The 24,108-nt window shown below is 40.6% G+C and overlaps 1 protein-coding gene across 2 annotated transcripts; it reads left to right on the plus strand.

Moving 5' to 3' along the window:
- Positions 1 to 147: 147 nt before the first annotated feature.
- Positions 148 to 19,852, plus strand: ZNF713 (zinc finger protein 713). 2 transcript variants are annotated; one of them, XM_019988304.2, is made up of 6 exons: positions 150 to 306; positions 4,197 to 4,640; positions 6,320 to 6,405; positions 13,828 to 13,954; positions 14,561 to 14,653; positions 18,383 to 19,852. In XM_019988304.2, exons 3-6 carry the CDS (start codon positions 6,322 to 6,324, stop codon positions 19,423 to 19,425), a joined length of 1,347 nt encoding a protein of 448 aa, XP_019843863.1. In that variant the 5' UTR covers positions 150 to 306; positions 4,197 to 4,640; positions 6,320 to 6,321; the 3' UTR covers positions 19,426 to 19,852. The 2 variants fall into 2 exon arrangements, with proteins under 2 accessions (XP_070636067.1, XP_019843863.1); XM_070779966.1 differs by lacking the exon at positions 4,197 to 4,640 and having other exon boundaries at positions 148 to 306.
- Positions 19,853 to 24,108: the final 4,256 nt, after the last annotated feature.

Here is a 24,108-nt window from a genome sequence, read left to right on the forward strand (position 1 = left end):
CCTACCGGGGGGAGCGGGTGGGAGTTCCCAGCCGGGTCTGTGGGAAGAGGTCGGGCCCCGGCACCGCCGGCGCATGCGTATCGCCGAGCCGGAGCCAGCGCGGCGCGGCCGCCATTGCTGGGAGGCTTTCGTCAGAGCCTGGCTGGCCCCGGCGGCTGGTCCAGCCCCAGGGGCCCCGTCACTGGGCGTCATTGGCTCAGGCATCAGGGCCCTCATCACCTTCTCCCGCCTCGGTCGGGACGGGCGGCGGCGGCTGCGGCGTCAGGGGGCGGAGCCACCCGGGGCGCCCTTTGTCTGTGCAGGCGGGTGAGTGCGGCGCCAGCGGGCGGGTGGCTGGCGAGGGGGCAGGGCGGGCGGGGGTCACGGGGCGGGGAGCCCTCGACTCCGAGCCCCCCAGGCGGCGCCCTCCGGCTTCTCGGACCCCCTGTTCCCCTTTCATGGGAAGGCCTTCCCATTCCCAAGATTACAAACCTATTTTCCTCTAATATTTTCTGCAATTTATTTTTGTATAGGCGTGGGTGGGTATCATTTTTGGAAAATTTTTCCCATTTCAAGAGTATTAAAAGATTCACCTTTATTTTCGTCTAATACTTTTAAAGGATTAAAAAAAATTTTTTTTTTACATTTTAACCTATTGGATATTAAATTTGTGATAACCTGTAAGATAGAAAAATGCCTTTTCCCCGGTCATCTTGCCGTCATCTCTTTCCCACTGAATTGAAATGACACTTATCTATTCTACAGACGTTTGTATACTCACATCTGTTTCTAGCCTGTTACACTGCTCTCACAGTTTCTGCACTGATACCATTTTCTTTTAATATAAAATGTTTTAATATGTGGCAGAGCAGATCCCCGTAATTGTGTCTTTTGATTTAATGAACTTTGTTTCTTTTACTTACTTTGAATTGTGGGAAATATTAAAGGTACAAAAATTACCATTTTCCAAGAGACAGAATTGATCATGGCACTTAGTAGGTGCTCTTATTAAATGGAGAATATTGAAAGTCACTCTGTTGCTGAAAACTTTTGTATACTTCCCTGATGCCATCAGGATAATGTTTTAGTTTCTTAGCAGTGACCTCAAAGCCCTTTTCTTCCAAGGGGCAAGCATATTTTAAATTCATGGCCGCAGTCACCATCTGCAGTGATTTTGCTTGCTCCTTGGAAGAAAAACTATGACAAACCTATATAGCATGTTAAAGAGCAGAGACATTACTTTGCCAACAAAGGTCGGTGTAGTCAAAGCTGTAGTTTTCCAGTAGTCATGTATGAACGTGAGAGGTGGACTATAAACAAAGCTGAGCACTGAAGATTTGATGCTTTTGAACTGTGATGTTGAAGACTCTTGAGAGTCCCTTGGACTGCAAGGAGATCAAACTAGTCAATCCTAAAGGAAATCAACCCTGAATATTCATTGGAAGGACTGATGCTGAAGCTGAAGCTCCAATATTTTGGCCACTCGGAACGAGATCAGCCCTGGGATTTCTTTGGAGGGAATGATGCTGAAGCTGAAGCTCCAGTACTTTGGCCACCTCATGCGAAGAGTTGACTCATTGGAAAAGACTGTGATGCTGGGAGGGATTGGGGGCAGGAGGAGAAGGGGACGACAGAGGATGAGATGGCTGGATGGCATCACTGACTCGATGGACAGGAGTCTGAGTGAACTCCGGGAGTTGGTGATGGACAGGGAGGCCTGGTGTGCTGCGATTCATGGGGTCGCGAAGAGGCGGACACGACTGAGTGACTGAACTGAACTGAACTGATGCAAAGAGCCAACTCATTGGAAAATACCCTGATACTGGGAAAGATTGAAGGCAGGAGGAGAAGAAGACTATAGAGGACAGAATGGTTAGATGGCATCCCCAATTTGATGGACTTGAGTTTGAGCAAACTCCGAGAATTGGTGAAGGACAGGGAAACCTGGCATGCTACAGTCCATGGGGTTGCAGAGTTGGTCATGACTGAGCGACTGAACAACAACAAAGCCCTTTATGACCTTAATATTGCATACTGCTTTGCCTTCCGTCCTTGCACTTTATGTTGTAGGCATACCAAACTGCCAGGACAGGACTCAAAACCCTCTGGGGAAAATGCATTAATTAAATTATATCAAAATTATATCAGAAAAGCCCATGTGCCAAGTATTTTGAAAAATATTTGCTATATTTGAAAAGAGCAAAGGGCTTAAAATTAGAGACATAAAATACTTGCAACATGTGTTAGAGAAAGTACTGAAATATGTAAAGAGACTTGTTGAAAAAAAAAAAGTGTGGGACTTCTCTGGTGATCCAGTGGCTGAGTCTGCTCTCCCAATGCAGGGGGCCCTAGTTCAACCCCTGATCAGGGAATTAGATCCCACATGCCACAACTAAGACCCAGCACAGACAAATAAATAATAATAATAAAGGTGAAAATCTTAACTTAAAAAAAAAAGTGGACAAAGGATATGCACAGGCAATTTATAGACGAATTACAGCAAATTACAGGAAACCAATAAACAAAAAAAGTGCTTAACCTCATAAGTAATTATAGAATGCAAATGAAGACAAAGATACTTTTCACCATTTAGAGTGGGAAAATATATCAATATTGGTGCTAACAAAGTGTCAAGGCAAATGCAGAGGGGCAGGGCCCTGGTTGTACAATTTAGGAAGTGTTTTGAGTGGCAGTATGACTACACCTAGTAAAATGTTAAGTGAGTTCACTCTGTGGCTCAGAAATTCTATTCTAAGATCTGTCCTGCTGAAATACTTGCACAGGTGTACAGGGATGTGTGTACAAAGATGTTCATTACAATATTGTTTGTGGTTTGAGAAAGGGATACCACTTAAATGCTAACTGTGAGTGTGGTTAAACGTATTGTGGTAGATCTGTACAGTGTAATATTGTGCTATTATAAAAGTAGAGTAAGGTAGTTTGTTATGAAGTTAATAAAAGGAAAGATCTCTAAGATCAGCATTTCCAAAAGTGTGTTTTATGGAACCCTATTCCCATCAGAAGAGAAGGCAATGTACTCTTGCCTGGTAAATGCAGTACTCTTGGAAAATCCAGTACTCCACTCCAGTACTCTTGCCTGGAAAATCCCATGGACGGAGGAGCCTGGTAGGCTGCAGTCCATGAGGTCACTAAGAGTCGGACACGACTGAGTGACTTCACTTTCACTTTTCACTTTCATGGATTGGAGAAGGAAATGGCAACCCACTCCAGTATTCTTGCCTGGAGAATCCCAGGGACGGGGGAGCCTGGTGGGCTGCCGTCTATGGGGTCGCAGAGTCGGACTGAAGCGACTGAGCAGCAGCAGCAGCAGCATTCCCATCAGATGCCATAAAAAGTACTCTCAAACTAGCTATGTTTGTGTATAATGTATAATATACTTGAAATATTCCTCATTCCCTTGGGTTCATAGGAGGAGAAACCTGTCTTCCTAACATGGTTAGTGCAGTTTTTGTTGTTGTGAATATATGGTTTTCAGGTGATTGGGTTTGAAACCCCAAGACATTCTTGTAAATTCAACCTGGCTCTTCAGACCATGGGACCTTTTTAGAGTTTTTGCTTGATAAAATAAGGACCTGATCTTAAAGTGCTTTTAAATTATTTTTGAAAGATCTTCCTATTAGTGAAAACTGGTTGTAAAATGTTAGATTCCTGGCATGTCTTGGCTTGAATGGCTTCTTTCTCTAACAGGGCCGTTCCATTGGAACCATAGTTTCCTTTCTTTCTTCCTATTACTTCTCAGAAATGGTTTTATTCTTTGTTTCTATCAGTAGTTTTTGAGAGGAGTTTTTCAGGTCAACTTTTGTGAACAGAGAACAAATGTATTCTCATGATTATTAACAGATCAATACATTTCATTCTGTTATTGGTACTGGTGAAATGCCTGTTTTTTTCTTCTTTCTGGGGAGAAAGCCACTCTATTTGAAAGTCTTTCTGTGGGAAAGGACCACATGTTTTCTGTTCCAAGAAGAGGGTGGGAGAGGACTAAGGCTAAATTTGTTGTAGTTGCTGCCTCTGTATCTCTCTGCTCGTTGAGAAATTCTAAAACTGCTTTTTTGATTGTTTTAATGAATTCCACCTCCTGTGGTGCTCTGTCTTTATCAATGAACAGTGTGTATGTCTCTTTTTAGACTCCATAGGTCTCTAGGGGACCAACACTGCTGGAGTCCTTCTGCTGACTCTGATGCATCTCATTACAGGTGCTCAGCCTGAAATTGTATCTCTCAAGATCTCTGCCGGGAGGCAGATTCAAATATCACAGTGACGTATGTACATGTAGGATTGATGCCTGTAGTGAAAAAAAACAAGAGCAGTGTAATAGCCAACTTCAGGAACCTCCACATCTCAACTCTACATGAACAAGGCAAGATCCTGAGAGTGGCTGCCCTGGGAAGCAGAAATCACTGTCATGGATATCCACTGGCTCCTGACCCTCTCATGAGATCAGGCACCTTTAATACCTGCGACTGGCTGCTGCCTTTAAGGCACTGGAAAATCAGCCTTCGGGGACTGACAGGGCTGCTGAAGCTGTTAGAACTGGTATGTCTCCTGACTGTCGTGCCCGAAGAGAATAAGGCTTTGGTGACATTACAACTGAAGGACTGCCAAGAGGTGTAGTCATCCTTGTGGAGGACTGAATCCAGGTACTCAAAAAGGAAGGTGAACATTCTGAGAAATGAAAAGCGTGAAATCTCCTTTCTGTATTGGAAGGGTCATCTTTTTAATAACTTTTAATGTTTATTTTTATTTATTTATTTATTTTTGGCTGTGCTGGGTCTTCCTTTGCTGTGCGCAGGCTTTCTCTAGTTGCAGCGAGCAGGGGCTACTCTCTAGTTGTGGTGTGTGGGCTTCTCATTGTGGTGGCTTCTGTTGTTGCAGAGCAGAGGCTCTACAGTGCACAGGCTTCAGTAGTTGCAGCATGTGGGCTCAGTAGTTGCAGTTCATGGGCTCTAGAGCACAGGCTCAGTAATTGTGGTGCATAGGCTTAGCTGCCCCACAGCATGTGGGATCTTCCTGGATCGAGGATTGAACCTGTGTCTCTTGCATTAACAGGGGGATTCTTTACAAATAAGCCAGTAGGGAAGGCGTAGAAGGATCATCTTTTTTTTTTTGTTTTTAATCATTTTTTAAAATTAATTTATTTTTTAATTGAAGAATAATTGCTTTACAGAATTTTGTTGTTTTCTGTCAGACATCAACATGAATCAGCCATAGATGTACGTATGTCCCTTCCCTCTTGGACCTCCCTCCCATCTCCCTCCCCATCCCACCCCTCTAGGTGATACAGAGCCAATGTTTGAGTTCCCTGAGACTTACAGCAAGTTCCCACTGCCTATCTATTTTACATATGGTAATGTAAGTTTCCATGGTACTCTCTCCATACATCTCACCCTCTCCTTCCCTCTCCCCATGTCCATAAGTCTATTCTCTATGTCTGTTTCTCCACTGCTGCCTTGCAAATAAATTCATCAGTACCATCTTTCTAGATTCCATATATATGTGTTAGTATATGATATTTATCTTTCTGTTTCTGACTTACTTCACTCTGTATAATAGGCTCTAGGTTCATCCACCTCATTAGAACTGACTCAAATGCATTTCTTTTTATGGCTGAGTAATATGCCATTTGTATATGCACCACATATACTTCTTTATCCATTCATCTGTCAATGGACATGTTCTAGCTATTGTAAACAGTGCTGCAATGAACATTGGGGTACATGTTCATTGTACATGTACATGTCTTTTTCAATATTTGTTTCCTCATGGAATATGCCTAGGAGTGGAATAGAAGGATCATCTTAAAGAGAGTAGAGGAGATGCCTGGACTTTGAGTTTAGGGGTGAGTTTATGCTCTTAAAGAGTAAGAATAACTCCTCAACATAAATTCTCTGGATCACATCATCTCAGTGGTTCTCATCTGCCATTTGGAATCATTTGGAGACTTCAGAATTTAAAAATGCTGTTGCCCAGGTTCACCTGAGATTGTTAAATCCAAATCTCAGGGAAGAGGGGCTGAGCACTGGCATCTTTTTAAAATCCCCCCAAATGAGTAGCTAGTGCTAAAAACCAATGAGCACCCCGAGCTTCCCATATGTCGCAACAAGTGGAGTTGTACCACAGAGGAGAGACAGCCATACTTTAAATTCCTCAGTGTAATAGAGGAACAAGAGTGTCAGAGTTACGTCACCCAGACTTTAGACTTATGTCTTAGAGGGCTTCTGTCTAAACCATCTGCCATCCTGATAGAAGACAAAAGGCGCAAAATTTAGGTGAAGCTTTAATATCATTCCTTGACAAGATTCTTCTCTTCTTTTCTCAGGAATGCCCTCTCAGGATGCTGTACTTTCTCAAGAAGGAAACACAGAGAAGGAAATGAATGTTGGATCACAGACAGTCATGTCTCAGGTAAGTTCAGTTTTGTTTGTTTTTTTAATAACTTTATTTTTTGTTTTTTTTTTGGGTGTGTTAGGTCTTTGTTCCTGTGGAGGTTCTTCTCCAGTTGTGGCAAGTGGGACCTACTCTCTAGTTGCAGTGTGCAGGCTGCTCATTGCAATGGCTTCTCTTGTCACAGAGCATGGGCTCTAGGGAACATGGGCTCCGTAGTTGCAGCTCCCAGGCTCTAGAGCACAGGCTCAATAGTTGCGGTGCACAGACTTAGTTGCTCCAAGGCATGTGGGATCTTCCCAGATCAGGAATCAAACCCATGTCTTCAGCATTGGCAGGCTGGTTCTTTACCACGGAGCCACCAGAGAAGCCCCAGGTAAGTTGTTTTCCTCTCCTCTGAAATGACATGGTGGTTCGCAGAATGTAGGTACTTTTATTTTTCAATTCTCAGAAGAACTAAGCTCCCCAAGTCCAGAGCCCTTGAGATTCTTGTGACAGATGTGACATATCTGTATGTGGTGTTTCCCACTCACCTTCCATACCTCTTTATAGCTCTTCTCTCCTTCAGCATTTTTATCAGCTTGTAGATTCATGTCTGTCCTGAATGTTGTAAAGGTAACACAAGAAGCCGTAGACTATCTTTTAATAGTCCATGTGTGCGTGCTCAGTTGTGTCTGACTCTTTGTGACCCCATGGACTGTAGCCCACCACGCTCCTCTGTCCATGGAATTTTCCAGGCAAGAATACTGGAGTGGGTTGCCATTTCCTACTCCAGGGGATCTTCCCAACCCAGAGAGCAAACCCACATCTCCTGCATTTTTTGTATTGGCAGGCGGATTCTTTAAATCACCCTTCCCTTAAACAGCTCACTAGAATTTAAACACTTGCCATTCAGTCTTCAAACAATGGATGATGCCCATGTCACTGACCCCTTGGAGGTAATGGAATTATTAATATACCTGAGGACCTCTGCTGCCACAAATTAATGTGGCAAATTAACGCCACAAATTAAGCCAGCCACAACATCAGTCCTTCCAGTGAATATTCAGGACTGATTTCTTTTAGGATTGACTGATTTGATCTCCTTGCTGTCCAAGGGACTCTCAGGAAAGTCTTCTCAAGCACCACAGTTAGAAGACATCAATTCTTCAGCATTTGACATCCTTTATGGTCCAACTCTCACATCTGTACATGACTATTGGAAAAACCATAGCTTTGACTCTGTGCAGCTTAGTCAGTGAAGTGATGTCTTTGCTTTTTAGTATGGTGTCTAGATTTGTCATCGCTTTTCTTCTAAAGAACAAGTGTTGTTTAATAGCATACTCTATAATTTACCCAGTCATCATTTATTGTCTACTTTCCCCTGCTGAAGTTTCATAAAGGAAGAGAATTTTAGTCTCTCGTTCACTAGTATATCTCAAGCCCTATAGGTGACCCATAGGAAGCACTGAATAAATATTTGTTGAACAGATAGGAATTTTGCATATGATAAACCATATCTCAACCCAGTGGTGGAAAGATGGTTTATTCAATAATCAATGATATTTCTGTGGAGCCATGTGGAAAAAGGTAAAGTTGAATCCATACCTCATACTTTACATCAGAACAGTCTTCAAACTGATCAAATATTTAAATATGAAAAACTAAGCCACAAAAGTTACACAAGAAAATAATTTGGGAATTCCTTTATAACTTACAACTGAGAATCCAGAATCCGTAAAAGAAAAGACTAATGAGAAAGAGAGAGGGACAGGAGAGAGAGAGAGAGAGAGAGAGAGAGAGAGCTGAGCAAAGGGCAGAAGACAGAAAGGAGAAGATTATTTTTGGAATCATAAAGGACCTCCAGGAGAGTTAGTGGGGCCCTAAAGGACCTTTCACAGGACTTAAAGGATAATAAGGAAAATCTTGTCATGAGCTGAAGAAAAGGGACACTTGAAGAAGGAATTTTGGTCAACATTGTCACCTTCAGTAACAAGAAAAATAGGAACTATACTTAATGGACTCAATGATATATTTAAGGAGATTTTCAGGTAGAAGACTAAAAGTGCCAGGTGTCAGCTTCTGGGTGGTTAAAGTAAAATGTGAGAGGAAAAGATAAACTAGATAAAGAACTGTTACATATAAAGGAAGCAGACAAGAAAAAATGCTCAACCTCGCTAATCATCAGGGAAATGCAAATCAAAACCACAGTGTGCTGTCTCCTCACACCTGTCAGAATGGCTGTCATCAGAAAGAACAGAAATAACAAATTTTGGCGAGGATGTAGAGGAAAGAGAACCTTCATACACTGTTAGTGGCGATGTAAATTGGTGCAGCCACTATGGTAAACAGTATGGAGGTTTCTCAAAAAACTAAGAATAGAACTGTCACATGACCCAGCAGTTCTACTCTTGGGTATATACCCCCCAAAAAACTAAAACACAAATTCAGAAAGATACATGAACCCCAGTGTTCAAAGAGGCATTATTTACAATTGCCAAGACATGGAAGCAACCTCAGTGTCCGTGAAGAGATGAATGGATAAGGATGTGGTGTATGTATACAATGAAATTACTCCTAAGTCATAAAAAAGAATGAAATTTTGCTATTTGCAGCAACATGGATGAACTTGAAGGGCATTATGCTAAGTGACATAAGTCAGAGAAAGACAAATACTGTATGATATCACTTTTATGTGAAATCTGAAAAATACAACAAATTAGTGAATAAAACAGAAAAGAAGCTGACTTGCATATATAGAGACCAAACTAGTGAGAACCACTGGGGAGAGAGAATGGGGAAGGGGCAATGCAAGAAGTAGGAGATTAAGAGGTACAAACTATTATGTATAAAATAAGCTACAAGAATCTACAACACAGGGAATATAGCCAATATTTTATAATAACTATAAATGGAGTATAACCTTTAAAATTCATGAATCACTATGTTGAACACCTGTAACTTAAATAATATTGTACATCAACAGTATTTCAATTTTTTTAAAACATCAAAAATATGTATATAAAGGAGCCAGAAATTACTGAGTTTGAAAATAAAACTGTTTCTCATTCATACCTCTCAACACGTGCCCAGCTCAGCTACATTATAGAATTGCTGTGAATTGCTGTTTACTTGAATGGGAGTGTGTGTGGCAGTTATTTCTATGAGTTTCCCACCACTTTGAGTTTGTGAAGGATAAAGGGTGGGGCCAAATACCTATTTCTTCAGCTCACAGAAAGAAAAATAGAAAGCTTTCAAGGAACCATACCTGAGGAACTATGTTCCAAGAGCCTCATCTGCCTGTGGACCTGGTGTAGATGATAAGATCCCAGACTTCAAATTGATACATCACACGTAGGGGTCTTGAGGAAGATGAGTAAAATTTGCATAAGGAAGGAATGTGAATATTAACCTTCAGAGGGTAAACAGTAGCAGGTTGTATTTTCTGAAAATGGCACAATTTCTCCCATTCCATAGGTTCCTCTTATACTGATTTAACTACTCTTATCAGGAGAGGTGTGATTGTGTTCCTTCCCCTTGGATCTGGCTTGTGACTGTGGTGGAACTGAAGCCACGTGACTCTTGAGGCTGGATGAAGAAAGGTGGTTCTCTTGGGAATTTTGCATTTGGCATCCAGCTACCATGCCATGAGGAAGCCCAGGTAGCCTGTGGACAGGCTTGTATGGAGAGGACCAAAGGCACCTGACTGAGCTCCCAACTTTCAGCCAGCACCAACTTGCCAGCCACATGAATGAGCCTCTTAAAAAGTGAATCTTACAGCCCAAAGTTGGGCCTCCTAGCTGAAACAAAATGGAACAAAGATGAGCTACTCCTGCTGAATCCTGCCCATGTTACAGATTCTGAGAATAAAATAAATGATTGTTACTGGTTTTGAGCTACTAAATATGGAGGTGATTTGTTATACAGCAATAGATAATGACACAATTGATACCACCCCTACAGAAGTCAGCTTGACAATATGTATCAAAATTGCAGATTCATATACTCTTTTGCCAGACATCTTTTGCCAGGCATACATACATATGCCATACATACATATTCTAGAGTTAGACTAATATACATAGCAAAATAGTATACTTTCAAGATAATTCATTGCAGCATGATTTATAGTAACAAGAGAGTAGAAAATAGCTAAAATGTCTGTTAGTAGACTAGTTACATAAGTTGTGGGATAGTCACACAATACCACACAAGCTGTAAAAAAAAAAGGAGGAAGAAATTATGAACTGATGTGGAGGGATTTCCAGTATAAAGTGTTCAGTGAAAAAAATCAGAAGCAAAAGATTACCTATAATATGCTACTTTGTACAAGAAAGAAGAGGAAACAAAAATATATAAATGTATCAAATGCTTGTTTGAGGGAAAAGAGAAATTGAAAGGATAAACTTGCATCTAATGAGGTTGGTTACTTGTAGGACTTAGGTGGAAAATGGGTGACAAAGAGGGAATGGAGGTGTACAGTATGCAAGGAGGGCTTAAAATTGAAAATAAACAGAAATAAGTGAGCCAAACTGTATTTCAAATTACTGATATAACCACACTGAAAAGGAGTTAACTTTTGAAACGAAATCATTTCTTGTACTCTGTGTCCTCAGACTAAAAGCAAAATAATTCTCAATACTGAACTCTCATTTGTAGGCTTGTTCTGTGCAGAGACATGTTCCCTGGTAGCTCCGCTGGTGAAGAATCCGCCAGCAATGCAGGAGATGCCAGTTCAGTTCTTGGGTCAGGAAAATCCCCTGGAGAAAGGATAGGCTTCCACTCCAATATTCTTGGGCTTCCCTGGTGGCTCAGACTGTGAAGAATCTGCCTGCAATGCTGGAGACCTGGATTCAGTCTCTGGGTTGGAAAGATCCCCTGGAGGAGGGCAAGGCAAACCACTCCAGTATTCTTGCCTGGAGAATCCCCATGAACAGAGTAGCCTGCTGGGCTACAGTCCTTGGGGTTGCAAAGAGTTGACACGACTGAGCAACTAAGCACAGCACATGTGTTAGCAATACCAAAACCACTTTCTTTAAAATCTAGGATTGAGCAAATAAGTAAACACATTGTCCATAATTTTGTTGTTATTGTTTACTCACTCAGTTCAGTTCAATTGTATCTGACTCTTTGCGACCCCATGGACTGCAGCACGCCAGACTTCCCTGTCCATCACCAACTGTCAGAGCTTGCTCAAATTCATGTCCATCAAGTCAGTGATGCCATCCAACTGTCTCATCCTCTGTCATCCCTTCTCCTCCCACCTTCAATCCCTCCCAGCATCAGGGTCTTTTCCAATGAGTCAGTTCTTCGCATCAGGTGGCCAAAGTATTGGAGTTTCAGCTTCAACATCAGTCCTTCCAATGAATATTCAGGACTGATTTTCTTTAGGATTGACTGGTTGGATCTCCTTGCAGTCCAAGGGACTCTCAAGAGTCTTCTCCAACACCACAGTTCAAAAGCATCAGTTCTTCAGCGCTCAGCTTTCTTTATGGTCCAGCTCTCACATCCATACATGACTGTTGGAAAAACCATAGCTTTGACTAGATGGGGCCTTCCCTGATAGCTCAGTTGGTAAAGAATCTGCCTGCAATGCAGGAAACCCCAGTTCAACTCCTGCGTTGGGAAGATCTGCTGAAGGGAATGGCCACTCACTCCAGTATTCTTGTCTGGAGAATTCCATGGACTGTATAGTTCATGGGGTTGCAAAGAGTCGGACATGACTGAGTGACTTTCGCTTTTCACTTTGACTAGATGGACCTTTGTCAGCAAAGTAATGTGTCTTGTCATAGCTTTTCTTCCAAGGAGCAAGCATCTTTTAATTTCATGGCTGCAGTCACCATCTGCAGTGATTTTGGAGCCCAAGAAAATAAAGTCTCTCACTGTCTCCATTATTTCCCCATCTATTTGCCATCAAATGATGAGACTGGATGCCATGATCTTAGTTTTTTAAATGTTAAGTTTTAAGCCAGCTTTTTCACTCTCCTCTTTCACTTTCAAGAGGCTCTTTAGTTCTGTTCGCTTTCTGCCATTATGGTGGTGTCATCTGCATATCTGAGATTATTGATATTTTCCCAGCAGTCTTGATTCCAGCTTGTGGTTCGTCCAGCCTGGCATTTCACATGATGTGCTCTGCATATAAGTTGAATAAACAGGGTGACCATACACAGCCTTGACATACTCCTTTCCCAATTTGGAACCAGTCCATTGTTCCATGTCCAGTTCTCACTGTTGCTTCTTGACTTGCATACAGATTTCTCAGGGGGCAAGTAAGGTGGTCTGGTATTCCCATCTCTTGAAGAATTTTCCACAGTTTATTGTGATCCACAGAGTCAAAGGCTTTTGCATAGTCAATGAAGCAAAAGTAGATGTTTTTTTCTGGAATTCTCTTGAAGGGAATTATAAGATAAGAGAGATATGGGTCAGAGAAGGGAATTACAGATATGAGAAGAGAGGATAGAATGAACCTTGCTATGTTGGATTAGATTTAGAGGTATCAGTATGGACCCATGTTTGTTTTTTTTCTAACCAGTTGATCTCTTGACCCATGGGTTTTAATACATATCACTAAACACAGGGTTGTATATAGAGTTGTGTGTGTTTACAGGGTTGGATATGGAGTTGTGTGATGATGAATTCCAGATGTTTTTCTGGAATTCTCTTGCTTTTTCTACGATCCAGTGGATGTTGGCAATTTGATGTTTAGTCGCTCAGTTGTATCCAACTCTTTTATGACCCCATGGACTTCAGCCCACCAGGCTTCACTGTCCATAGGATTTCCCAGGCAAGAATAATGGAGTGAAATGCTTTGCCCTCCTCCAGGGGATCTTCCCTACCCAGGGATCGAACCCACATCTCCTGCATTACAGGCAGATTCTTTACTGCTGAGCTACCTGGGTAAGACAAGCCAGGAGTCTCATGGTCAGAGAAGGGAATTACAGATATGAGAAGAGAGGATAGAATGAACCCTGCTATGTTGGATTAGATTTAGAGATATCAGTATAGACCCATGGTGTTTTGTTTTTTCTTAACCAGTCACTCTCTTGACCTATGGGTTTTAATAAATATCAGTAAATACTGGGTTGGATATGGAGTAGAGTTGTGTGTGTATACGTACATCATCGTATATATTCCCCTCTCTCCTAGATACGACCCCTGAGAGGGCCTAGATGAAATGGTACTCCAGTAGCACTGGATGCAGCTAGTGCCCAGATCTTGGGGTCTAAGTGCCATTTTTCATTAAAGGGAACAAGGCATAGCACTTAAGGATTTGACCAACAGAGCAGAACACGACAGACTGCCTCCCTGTATCAGCTGGGGAAGCAGAGCAGCTCAGTATTTTACCACTAGAAGGAATCAGGGATCCTTTGTCTACTGCACCACCTTTGACTCTTCCCTTAAGGGCCCCTGTAAAGGAAAAACAAAAAGGTTTCTGGCTGAGCAGGGATATACTTGATGTTTCAGGAATCACTGACATTCCAGGACGTGGCTGTGGACTTCACCAGAGAAGAGTGGGACCAGCTGTACCCTGCTCAGAAGAACCTCTACCGAGATGTGATGCTGGAAAACTATAGGAATCTGGTTGCACTGGGTAAGGAGGGCATCTCTGTAAGTCATGTCTGATTCTTTGGGACCCCATGGACTTTGGCATGCCAGGCTCCCCTGTCCTTTACTATCTCCCAGAGTTTTCTCAAATTCATGTCCATTGAGTCGTTGATGCTGTCTAACCATCTCATCCTCTGTCGCCCCCTTCTCCCTTTCTTTTCAGTCTTTCCCAACATCAGGGTCTTTTCCAGTGAATCAGCTCTTCTCATCAGGTTCCTATAGTATTGGAGCTTCAGCTTCAGCAGTAGCAGTCCTTCCAGTGAATATTCTGGGTTGATTTCCTTTAGGATTGACTGGTTTGATCTCCTTGCAGTCCAAGAGATTCTCAAGAGTCTTCTTCAGCACCACAGTTAGAAAGCATGAGGCCAGGATGGAAGAAAGGCAATCATTTGTGGAGACAAGAGACCTCTGTTTCCTGCTTTGTCCTCTGGTGAAATGTGTTGACTTTGAGATGGGTAGCTTTATTTTGCTGCCTCAGAAGCCTCCCCTTTCCAAATCCAAAGACCCTAAAGATAAAAAAAGTTTGGAAATGAGTTCTGAGATGTTCGTTCCCTGTGTAAAATTCTAAGATACACATTTTCCTCTTGAACAGGGCATCAACTGTATAAGCCAGAGGTGATCACTCAGTTGGAGCAGGAGGAGCAGTGGATGATGGGAAGAGTCAGCCCACCAGACACTCATCCAGGTGAGAAGAGAGCATCTGAGTATTTGTGACTCAGTGAAGGAAAATAGTCACTTTTGAAATACTTAATGGAGTGTGCTCTGAACATCTCCCTCTGGGATTTAAAGGATATCAAGGCATTTTTAATGGGTTTGGTCCTTGGGTTGGGATGATCCCCTGGAGAAGGAAATGGAAACCCACTCCAGTATTCTTGCCTGGGAAGTCTCATGGACAGAGGACCCTGGCGGGCTACAGTCCATGGGGTCCAAAAGAGTTGGACATGACTTAGCAACTAAACAGCAGCCACAGCAGAGGCCTTTTAAAAACTTCAGTTCATATTTGACATTTTTCCAAAGTAGAAATGACTATTTTTTTCCTGATTAAACAGATTTTTATATATATATATATACTTACTATTTTAAAAATTTGCACAACACAAAAATTATTTTGAAAGTTTTAGTTTGTTCATAAATACCTTGATATTGCAAATCTCCACAAAGCACTTTTTATTTTTTTGTTTATACATCATTTCAGGATTCTTTAAATCTTTTTCTTTTCCATACCAAAACCCTCTAACATTTTTACCTATTTTTCATTATTTTTTTTATTTTTATTATCAAACATGTTAAAGTTGTCTAAAATCCGTAGCCTTGGTTCTCAGTCTCTTGTTCACCTTTGTGATAGGATCCCTGTCATACTTATGTTACTAAAATTGTTTTCTTGGAGATTACCACTAACTTCCTTCCAGTCAAGTCCAGTGGCTAAAACAAACCACCATTATCATGTTCTATGATCATGTTGCATTTGACTATGTTGACTTCACTCTTGAAAATTGTCTCGCACCTTGGCTTTCACACCATTCTTGCCTCTTGTAGCCTCTCTCCTGTCTCCCAACCTGTCCTTTTTTTTAATTAATTTATTTTTAATAAATTAGCAAGGGTAAAGCAAGGGTAATTGCTTTAATAAAGCAAGGGTAATTTAATACAACATTGTGTTTCTGCCATTCATCAACATGAATCTGTCATAGCTATCCTACCTGCTCTTTTAAATACCTTCTCTTGCTCTTTATTCTTCTAAAGGCATGTCTTTCTTATGGACTTGGTGTTCATTCTTCAGTACTGTGCTTTTAAGTAGCTTCTCTATGTCATTTTTCCATTTCTACATTTCTAGCCTCAGTATTTCATGTACATTCTTTTCCCAGAGTTTAGATTATATTTTTGTTTATGAATGTCATACTGTCATTTTAATCAAGTATTTCAAATCCTGGACCTATTGATTCTCTACTCCTTTAAACCATGCTACTAAATGAGACTTCTTGACCAAAAAAAAAAAAAACCAAAACCCCAAAATCTTAGCTCCTTCTTGTGGGCATACTGCCTGGTAATATTAGGAAACAGTGGACTGATGGCTACGTGCCAGATACTGAGTCATTAAGCCAGGTTAATGTACCCCATCTTGATTCTTTGCTCAGACACCTTGTTTCATCATTTGGGCTTGGTTTTCTGTCATTCAAACTTGAGCTTTGTGAAGCTGACTCTGACTCAGTTGTCTTTCTTGCTTATAGTGCTCTTGGTTATCTTAGGTAGGAAAACTTACTCCTTTTTCAGCCTCATTGGACCTAAAATTTTAGCCTGACAGGTGGTGCACCCCAGTGCTCTAAACCCTGTTTAGAGGCTGATAATTAAAACACTTTGTCAAGAACCCCTGAGCACTTTTCCTGACAATGATGAGTAACATTATTTTCACAAACCTTCCTATCCTGGAACCTGGAGAATAGGAAACTAAAGAAGGAAAATGAAAAACTCCCTTTTCAGGCAAATTGCCAGTGTAGGTGCCCACACAGAAACCTGAGCTGTTCTTTCCCGCAGGTACATATGCTGCCATGTGAAGGAGCCATACTGTCTCCCATTATGTCCCTGCCCAAAGACTCCCAACTCGAGAAAATAATTACTACACTCAAGAAAATTTCCAGGTAATTCCCTGGCAGTTCAGTGGTTAGGACTCAGTGCTTTCACTGACAGGGCCCAGGTTCAGTCCCTGGTTTGGAATTTAAGATCCTGCAAGGTGTGCAGCATGGCCAGAATAGAAAAGAAATTTCTAGACTTCATTATCAACTGTACCTGTGTGGTCAAGGCTTTTGGTCCACAGATGAGGTTGAATAAGTGGTTTCTTTGTATCCTCCTTGTCAGGGCAGGCAGCCTAGCAGTGCCCTCCAAGGAGACTGCTTACATTTTTGCATTTTCCTGTGAGACACAATCAATTGTTTCTCTTATAAGGATGTGGTAAAATGTTTCTGTTGATGGAGGAACTGAGATAGAATGATCTGGCTTGTGCAGCCTCATTCTGATTTGCCCTCTGGGGTATTGCTTGTCTCATTGTCTTCTACATTAGCTGATGTCTATTTAATATCTAGAAATTCTCTTCCTAGCTAAGGTGAGACATGTAAAATGTCTGATGGATCTAGCAATGAAAAGGTTAGGAATGATATTAATGAGAGAAGTGACAGGGGAGTAATTAGCAAAACAGTCAGTTTATACATTGCTGAGTAAACAGGAGATTAAAAAAAAAAAAAGTAGAGCTAGTAGTTGGACTTGCCTAACAGTCCAGTGGTTAAGATTCCACACTTCCACTCCAGAGGGTGTGGGTTTGATCCCTGGTCAGGGAACTAGGGTCCCACATGCTGCTGGTACAGCCAAAAACTAAAAAACAGTATAGCCAGTACATATACGGTACTTCTTACAAGAAGCTCAAATGAGAAGGTGAAGCAAAAAAAGAGGGTGACTGCTAGACTAGAAAGAAAGTGAAAGTGAAAGTGGCTCAGTTGTATCCAACTCTTTGCGACCCCATGGACTATACAGTCCATGAAATTCGCCAAGCCTGAATACTGGAGTGGGTAGCCATTCCCTTCTCCAGGCGATCTTCCCACCCCAGGGATTGAACCCAGGTCTCCCACATTGCAGGCAGATTATTTACCAGATGAACCAGGTAGCTAGACTAGAAGGCAGTGTCAAAACAGGATCATTCTAAGCAGGAGTGATTCCAGCTTGTTTAAAGTGCTGAATGGAAGGGGTCAGGGAGAGTGTAAGTAGAAAATAGAAAAGATGGGGCAAGGTTCTAAAAAAATGGGAGTAGGATTAAAGACAAGGAAATTAGAGTAACCTCCACTTGCTGCTTGGGCTACAGTTTGTGGGGTTGAAAGGAGTTGGACACAACTCAGCAACTAATACAATACTTGCCACAGCTAAAAAAGCCCACATGCAGCAATGAAGACCCAGCACAGCCAAAAATTTAGTATTAGTTTTATCATTTTAAACAAAAGTTTAAAATAGGAAGAAATACTTTTGAAATAAACAGATAGTGGGCACTGCAATAGAATAATCCACAGGTAAGATTGAGAAGGTTCTGGACTTGGCCCTGTGTTCTCTAAGCAGTCTTTTCTGTCTCCCACCTCTGAGCACAGACTTTGTTCTGATATTTCTTATTCTCCTTTCCATTTTCTCCCAATTATGTATATTCCTGATGGATCTCTTCTTTTTATGATTACCACTCATATTTTAAAATTTCTCCCTGCTCACTGCTTCTTGTCATCCTCTTATAGTCTTTCCCCTTGTTACATGGCTTTATTTCAAAATTTTCAGTGCCACATTTTCATTGTCTGCACGGCTGTCAGTTTCATTTGGTGATATACTGTGCAACAATTTCTTTTTCAAACAGAAAATACTGAAGTGTTTATATGTTCTGAATTTCTTTTAGATGGGGAGAATAGACCAGAAATTAAAAAATCAAACCATAATATGTCTGATGAAAATCAAACCCATGACATGATAATGGAGAGACTAACAGGAGACAGTTTCTGGTACTCCATCTTAGGTGGACTCTGGGAGTTTGATTACCAGTTAGAATTCAACCAAGAAAACCAGCAGAGATACTTAGGACAAGTATCTTTTACCCACAAAAAGATCACACAGGAGAGAGGCCTTGAATGTAGTAGATTTGGGGAAAACTATAATCTGAACTCAAACCTTCTTATGCAACAGAGAATTCCTTCAATGAAAATACCCCTTAATTCTGACACACAAGGAAATAGCATCAAACGTAATTCAGATCTGATTTACTATCAGGGAAACTATGTAAGAGAGAATCCTTATGAATATAATGAGTGTGGAAAAATCTTCAATCAACATCTTCTTCTTACCAGTCATATTCATACTGAAGGGAAACACAGTGAATGCAGGAAGGCCTTCAGCCAGAACTCATCTCTTACTCAACCTCAGATGGTCCTCACAGGAGAGAAACCCTATAAGTGTGATGAATGTGGGAAAAGATTCAGCCAGAGAATACACCTTATTCAACATCAGAGAATTCACACGGGAGAAAAACCTTTTATATGCAATGAATGTGGGAAAGCCTTCCGTCAACATTCATCCTTTACTCAGCATCTGAGAATTCATACTGGAGAGAAGCCCTATAAATGTAATCAGTGTGGTAAAGCCTTTAGCCGGATCACATCCCTTACTGAACATCATAGACTTCACACTGGAGAAAAACCTTATGAATGTAGTTTTTGTGGGAAAGCCTTCAGCCAGAGGACACATCTTAATCAGCATGAGAGAACTCACACAGGAGAGAAACCTTATAAATGTAATGAATGTGAAAAAGCCTTCAGCCAGAGTGCACACCTTAATCAACATAGGAAAATCCACACTCGGGAGAAATTGTGTGAGTATAATAAATGTGAGAAAACCTTAAGCCACAGTCCTTCCCTTACTCCACAGCACATAACTCAGAATTTTTAGCTTTGTCCTGATGGGGGTAATGGGGGTGGTAAGGAAATCATATGAATATATAAATACAGGAAAATTTGGGCTAGACCTTTTCATCCTGTTCAATATCAGATTATTCATAATGGGGAGAAAGCTTATAAAAAACTTTTAATGCATAGAAACCAAATAAATTTAGACCTTAAATTTAGCATATTCCCAGGAGAAGTTATACGTAGTGAAAATAATTTATTTTATAAACAAGATTATATTAGGAGTCATATTCTAAACTTTTTTTAATGACCAGAAATCCTGTAGGCAATGACCTATCGTTATTCCCTTTGATTTTTATAGCATACAGTTTTTAAATTATATAAACATTAATTAATTGAGGCTATTGTGTAGTATAACCAGTCACATTAACTTGAAATAAACAGAAAAGAGCAATATTTTTCAAACTTAAGTCATTTGTGTATATCCTTTACCAATTTTATCATACTTAATGTTTATTTAATATTTTTCTTTAATAGGACTCAGGGTTTTTAGCCTTGTCCTAGGAAATATTATTTATGGAGATTGTGAGTTTTGTATGCTAATTATATTCTAATTTCCATCAAAATAAATATATAATTTTGAAGTTGAAAATATTCATTGGTATACCATCTATGTCTCCTGTACCATCATTTGAGAAGCCATGTGGTAGGATATGGCAATAATAATATTGTTTTTTAGGAATCCTTGCATTATTTTCATCAAACAGGTCCTGGGATCTCTAAGATGAGTCTTGGAGGAGACTAAGGGTCATATTGGTGACCTTTGAAAAGTGATTCAGAGAAATCTACTTTTTTATCCTGTTACTGTAGTTTTAAATTTCCCTATGGCAAATGTATATTTTTGAATCAAAATTGTTATTTCTGTTACATTTGCAGGTTCAGATAGAGAGGAGGTTTTATTTTATACTGACAGGGACTTTGTAAGAATCCCTTCACCTGTCTGCATCACTGTGGAAGTCAGAAGTAGGGGCTGTACCAGAGGGTAAGCAGTGGTGCCACGCTGAGGCAAAGAACCAGGAAAGAGCCTTATTGGTTTATATAAACAACTAAGGAAGCGTAGGGCCTTCCCAGGTGGCTCAGTGGAAAAGAATCCACCTGCCAATACAAGAGCTGTGGGTTTGATCCCTGGGTTGGGAAGATCCTCTGGAGAAGGAAACCCACTCCAGTATTCTTGCCTGGAGAATTCCATGGAGAGAGGAGCCTGGTGGGCTACATTTCATAGGGTTGCAAAGAGTCAGAGATGATTGAGCACACATGCAAGTAAGTGTTACTAGTTTGTTTAATAATTCACTTTATTTATTGAAGTATATTTATGTACCACCTTTTTCCAAAAGGAATTTAAGGTGGTTAAATTTTATGATCACTGCCTTGTTTGACAGAAATCGCAGTTTGATGTTACAAAGCATTGTAAATATAAACCGTCATAAACCATGAATAGCTACATCTAGTGAGCTGCTTTTTTCTGGGCTTTCTGTTTTTCTCTTGGTCTTCTCAGTCTTGGCTGAAGAAGCCATGAGACCAAGTTGGAACCCAGTCCCCTTGCTTTCTTTTTTTTTCCTTCCCCAGTCCCCTTGCTTTCTCACCTTTCTTCTAACATATCTCCTAGCTAAAGACTTCCCCATTTCTTTATTCCTGTGAAGGACTAGATATCATAGGCCTTAAGTCAAAGCTGGAATGATGTAAATTAAAAAAAAAAATTAAAACTCTAAAAAACAAGAAAGTAATGAAATGATTTCATTTCATTGTGGAAGTTAAACTTTTCAAGTACATTTTTGTCCCACACACCAGTGGATGAAATAGTTAATAAAACCCGGAGATACTGGAGTGAGGGAGGATTTCCAGTAATATCATGTTTAAATACCTTTGTAATGGAGATCAATTTTCAAGACAGATAAGTTCTGAAAATGTCTCTTCACCAAAGGGAGTAATATGTAAGATTTATTTGCCCTAAAGAGGCAGAGTATAGAGCTCTCAGGTTTCAGGAAGAGAGAGTGAGGCAAGATGAAGTCTCAGACAGCAGAGGTATAGGTTAAAAGAAGTAATGATTGATTATAGTTGGTGAAGCCTTTGATCAAAGTATGCAATCAAGAAAAAAAAAACCTGAATAATCCACAAAGAGTGCTAAAGGCTTCAACAGAAGGCAGTGTACCTCACACAGGGAAAGGAGAGCAGTACAGGATTTTCAGAAGAAGATAAGCACAATTTGGACAATTTCAGAAAAGAGGAGTCAGAACTGAAGGAGAGCAGTCAGCCATGGATTTTCACCAATTCTTCATAAAATTAGAATCTATTGCCTATGCTTAGGGTCATAAATGATTATGCTTATATTAACCATACAGTAAACAATGTCATTCTGGTGTGAATTCATTCTCATGTCCTTTGTTATCTTCAACATGTTCTAATTTAAGTGAATCCTAAAAGTATTTATTACATGGAAATTCTAGGGAGTCATAGGAGTGGTTTACTCACTCAGAAATGTAACGTTATGACTTATTTCTGTCTAGGAGGGCAAGATATTACCCTTTTACATATGTTAATTCATTTGGTCCCTCCAACCAAGTGATGTTGCCTTTCTTTTATGAAAAAAGATACTGAAGCTTAGACATGATAATAAGCGATAATTATTCAGAGTTTCTCAGACTGGAATGTCACTAGAACATGGATCATCTTACTCCTAATCCAGTGGATAAAAACAGTGCCTGGAACAGTGTTTTATAGCACTCTGAAAACATTTGATAAATGTATTAAACTTAATAAAATGAATTGCTGCTCAATACCAAAATTTGTATGACTCTCTTTCTCAGAATCTCAGAGTAAAAAGGATTATTGTGTTGATAGATTCTCTTATGTCCAAAGGGCTTAAGGGCTGGGAGAAAAATACTCATTTGGATTTTGATTAATTTTCAATTTATTAATTTAAGAAACCAAATGACATTCCTTAAGTAGCTGACATTCCTCTAATTTATTCATAGATGTGCAAATAATAAATACTTAAGAATTTCTAAAATGAGATATCCTTACTCTTGTAAACACTGATCAGATTTAAATACATCTAAACATTTAATTAAAGTCTCAGACCTAAAATTTCAAATGTTATTAAGTGCCTTAAACACATTAAGAAACAGGTAAGAGGTACCCAGAATATCAAAAATGATTATACCAAAACTAGTTATAAAAATGTCGGACTTCTGCTGGGAGCCGGCGAGAGACATTCCACTCGTGACAAAGGTCATGAGGAAGGAGGCTTGGCATACGCAAAGGCGGGATCGAGCCTCAGGAGTCCCCCCGGATATTCTCGAGCATCTACCCCACAAAAACCAGAGTCTGCCTACTTTATTGCTTTGTGCTCTCACCTCTGACTTCACTGGGGGCTGTCCCCCACCACCATCTTGCTCTCTCTGTCAATGAGTTAACTTACAGCTCCAATTAATAAAGTTCCTGGGCAATTAGGAGTGTTTAAATTCAAACCCCTCAGATGGCGCTCTAACTCGCCTGACAAGTTTACCCGGACTCCTACAGCTATGCATACGATTGTTTACAGTCTCCCAGCCTCGAGAGGCACGGGAAGCTTAAGATATTCAAATGGCTTAGAGCCTCTCAGAGAGTTAGAAACTGTCAGAATAAAACTAGTGAAAGATTTCATTGGTGAGCCAATGCTTGTTGCCAAGTTTTCACATCCCCTGAATTGTATCCTTGAATGTGTATTAATTAATATAGTTGGTATGTAGAAAAAATAAGTAGTGGCCTTGGTGTTAGTAACTTTAGACCCTTAAGGTAATAAATTCTTTCCTTTGTTGTAAACCCATTACACATCCGCCCTATAGGAATGCAATTTTATCTTCGGAAGATGGTGCCAAACCTTAAAATAATTACTCATAGAGAAAATAAGTCTTTGTTGATAAGTCTTTGTCAAGAGTCATAAAATGTTAGTAGGCCTTCTGGCCAGAAGATGATGTAAATCACCTAAACCATTTGTATAGGATAAATTTGCAGGAAAGAAACCCTGGTTTTTGATAAGGATCAAAGACTGCTGACTTTGCATCCCCTATTATCCTCTATGTGTAACTTAGGGTATATAAGCCCCTGTTGAAAATAAAGTTACGGGCCTTGCTCACCAAAGCTTGGTCTCCCCATGTCATTCTTCCCCTCAATTTCCAGCTGAGTCTCCATCTGGAGCGTGGATATCCTCTGTGACCATTTATTTGCCTGGGCTTCTAAGACCCACTCGAGAAGGTGTCTAAGGTGGGGCACCTTCCGCTATTTGAGAGGGCGCCTGCGGCCTCCGTGGTCAGAGCTAACCTGGTGTCACGGGTTATATTGATTTTCCGTGTAAACCAAGCTACTCAGCTTCTTTTCTCCACTGAATTTTCCTACTGAGCTATCCTCATTCTATTACTCTTTATATCTTTGATGAATAAATAGTCGCCGAAGCCGTCTCTCCTTCGAATACCCTGGAGCAGCCGGGGCTGGACCTCGGCAGACTTCCCTGACAGTTCAGTGGTTAAGACTCTGAGCTCCCAATCCAGGGGACCTGGGTTCCATCCCTGGTCAGGGAACTAGATCCCATATGCTACAACTAAAGAGTTCACATGCCACAGCTAAGACCCAGCAATGCTAAACAATATTTTAAAAAATCATAAAAAATTTTTAAAAGGGAAACAACCTT

Source organism: Bos indicus, chromosome 25 (genome assembly GCF_029378745.1).
Source record: "Bos indicus isolate NIAB-ARS_2022 breed Sahiwal x Tharparkar chromosome 25, NIAB-ARS_B.indTharparkar_mat_pri_1.0, whole genome shotgun sequence".
Taxonomy (NCBI): Eukaryota; Metazoa; Chordata; class Mammalia; order Artiodactyla; family Bovidae; genus Bos; species Bos indicus.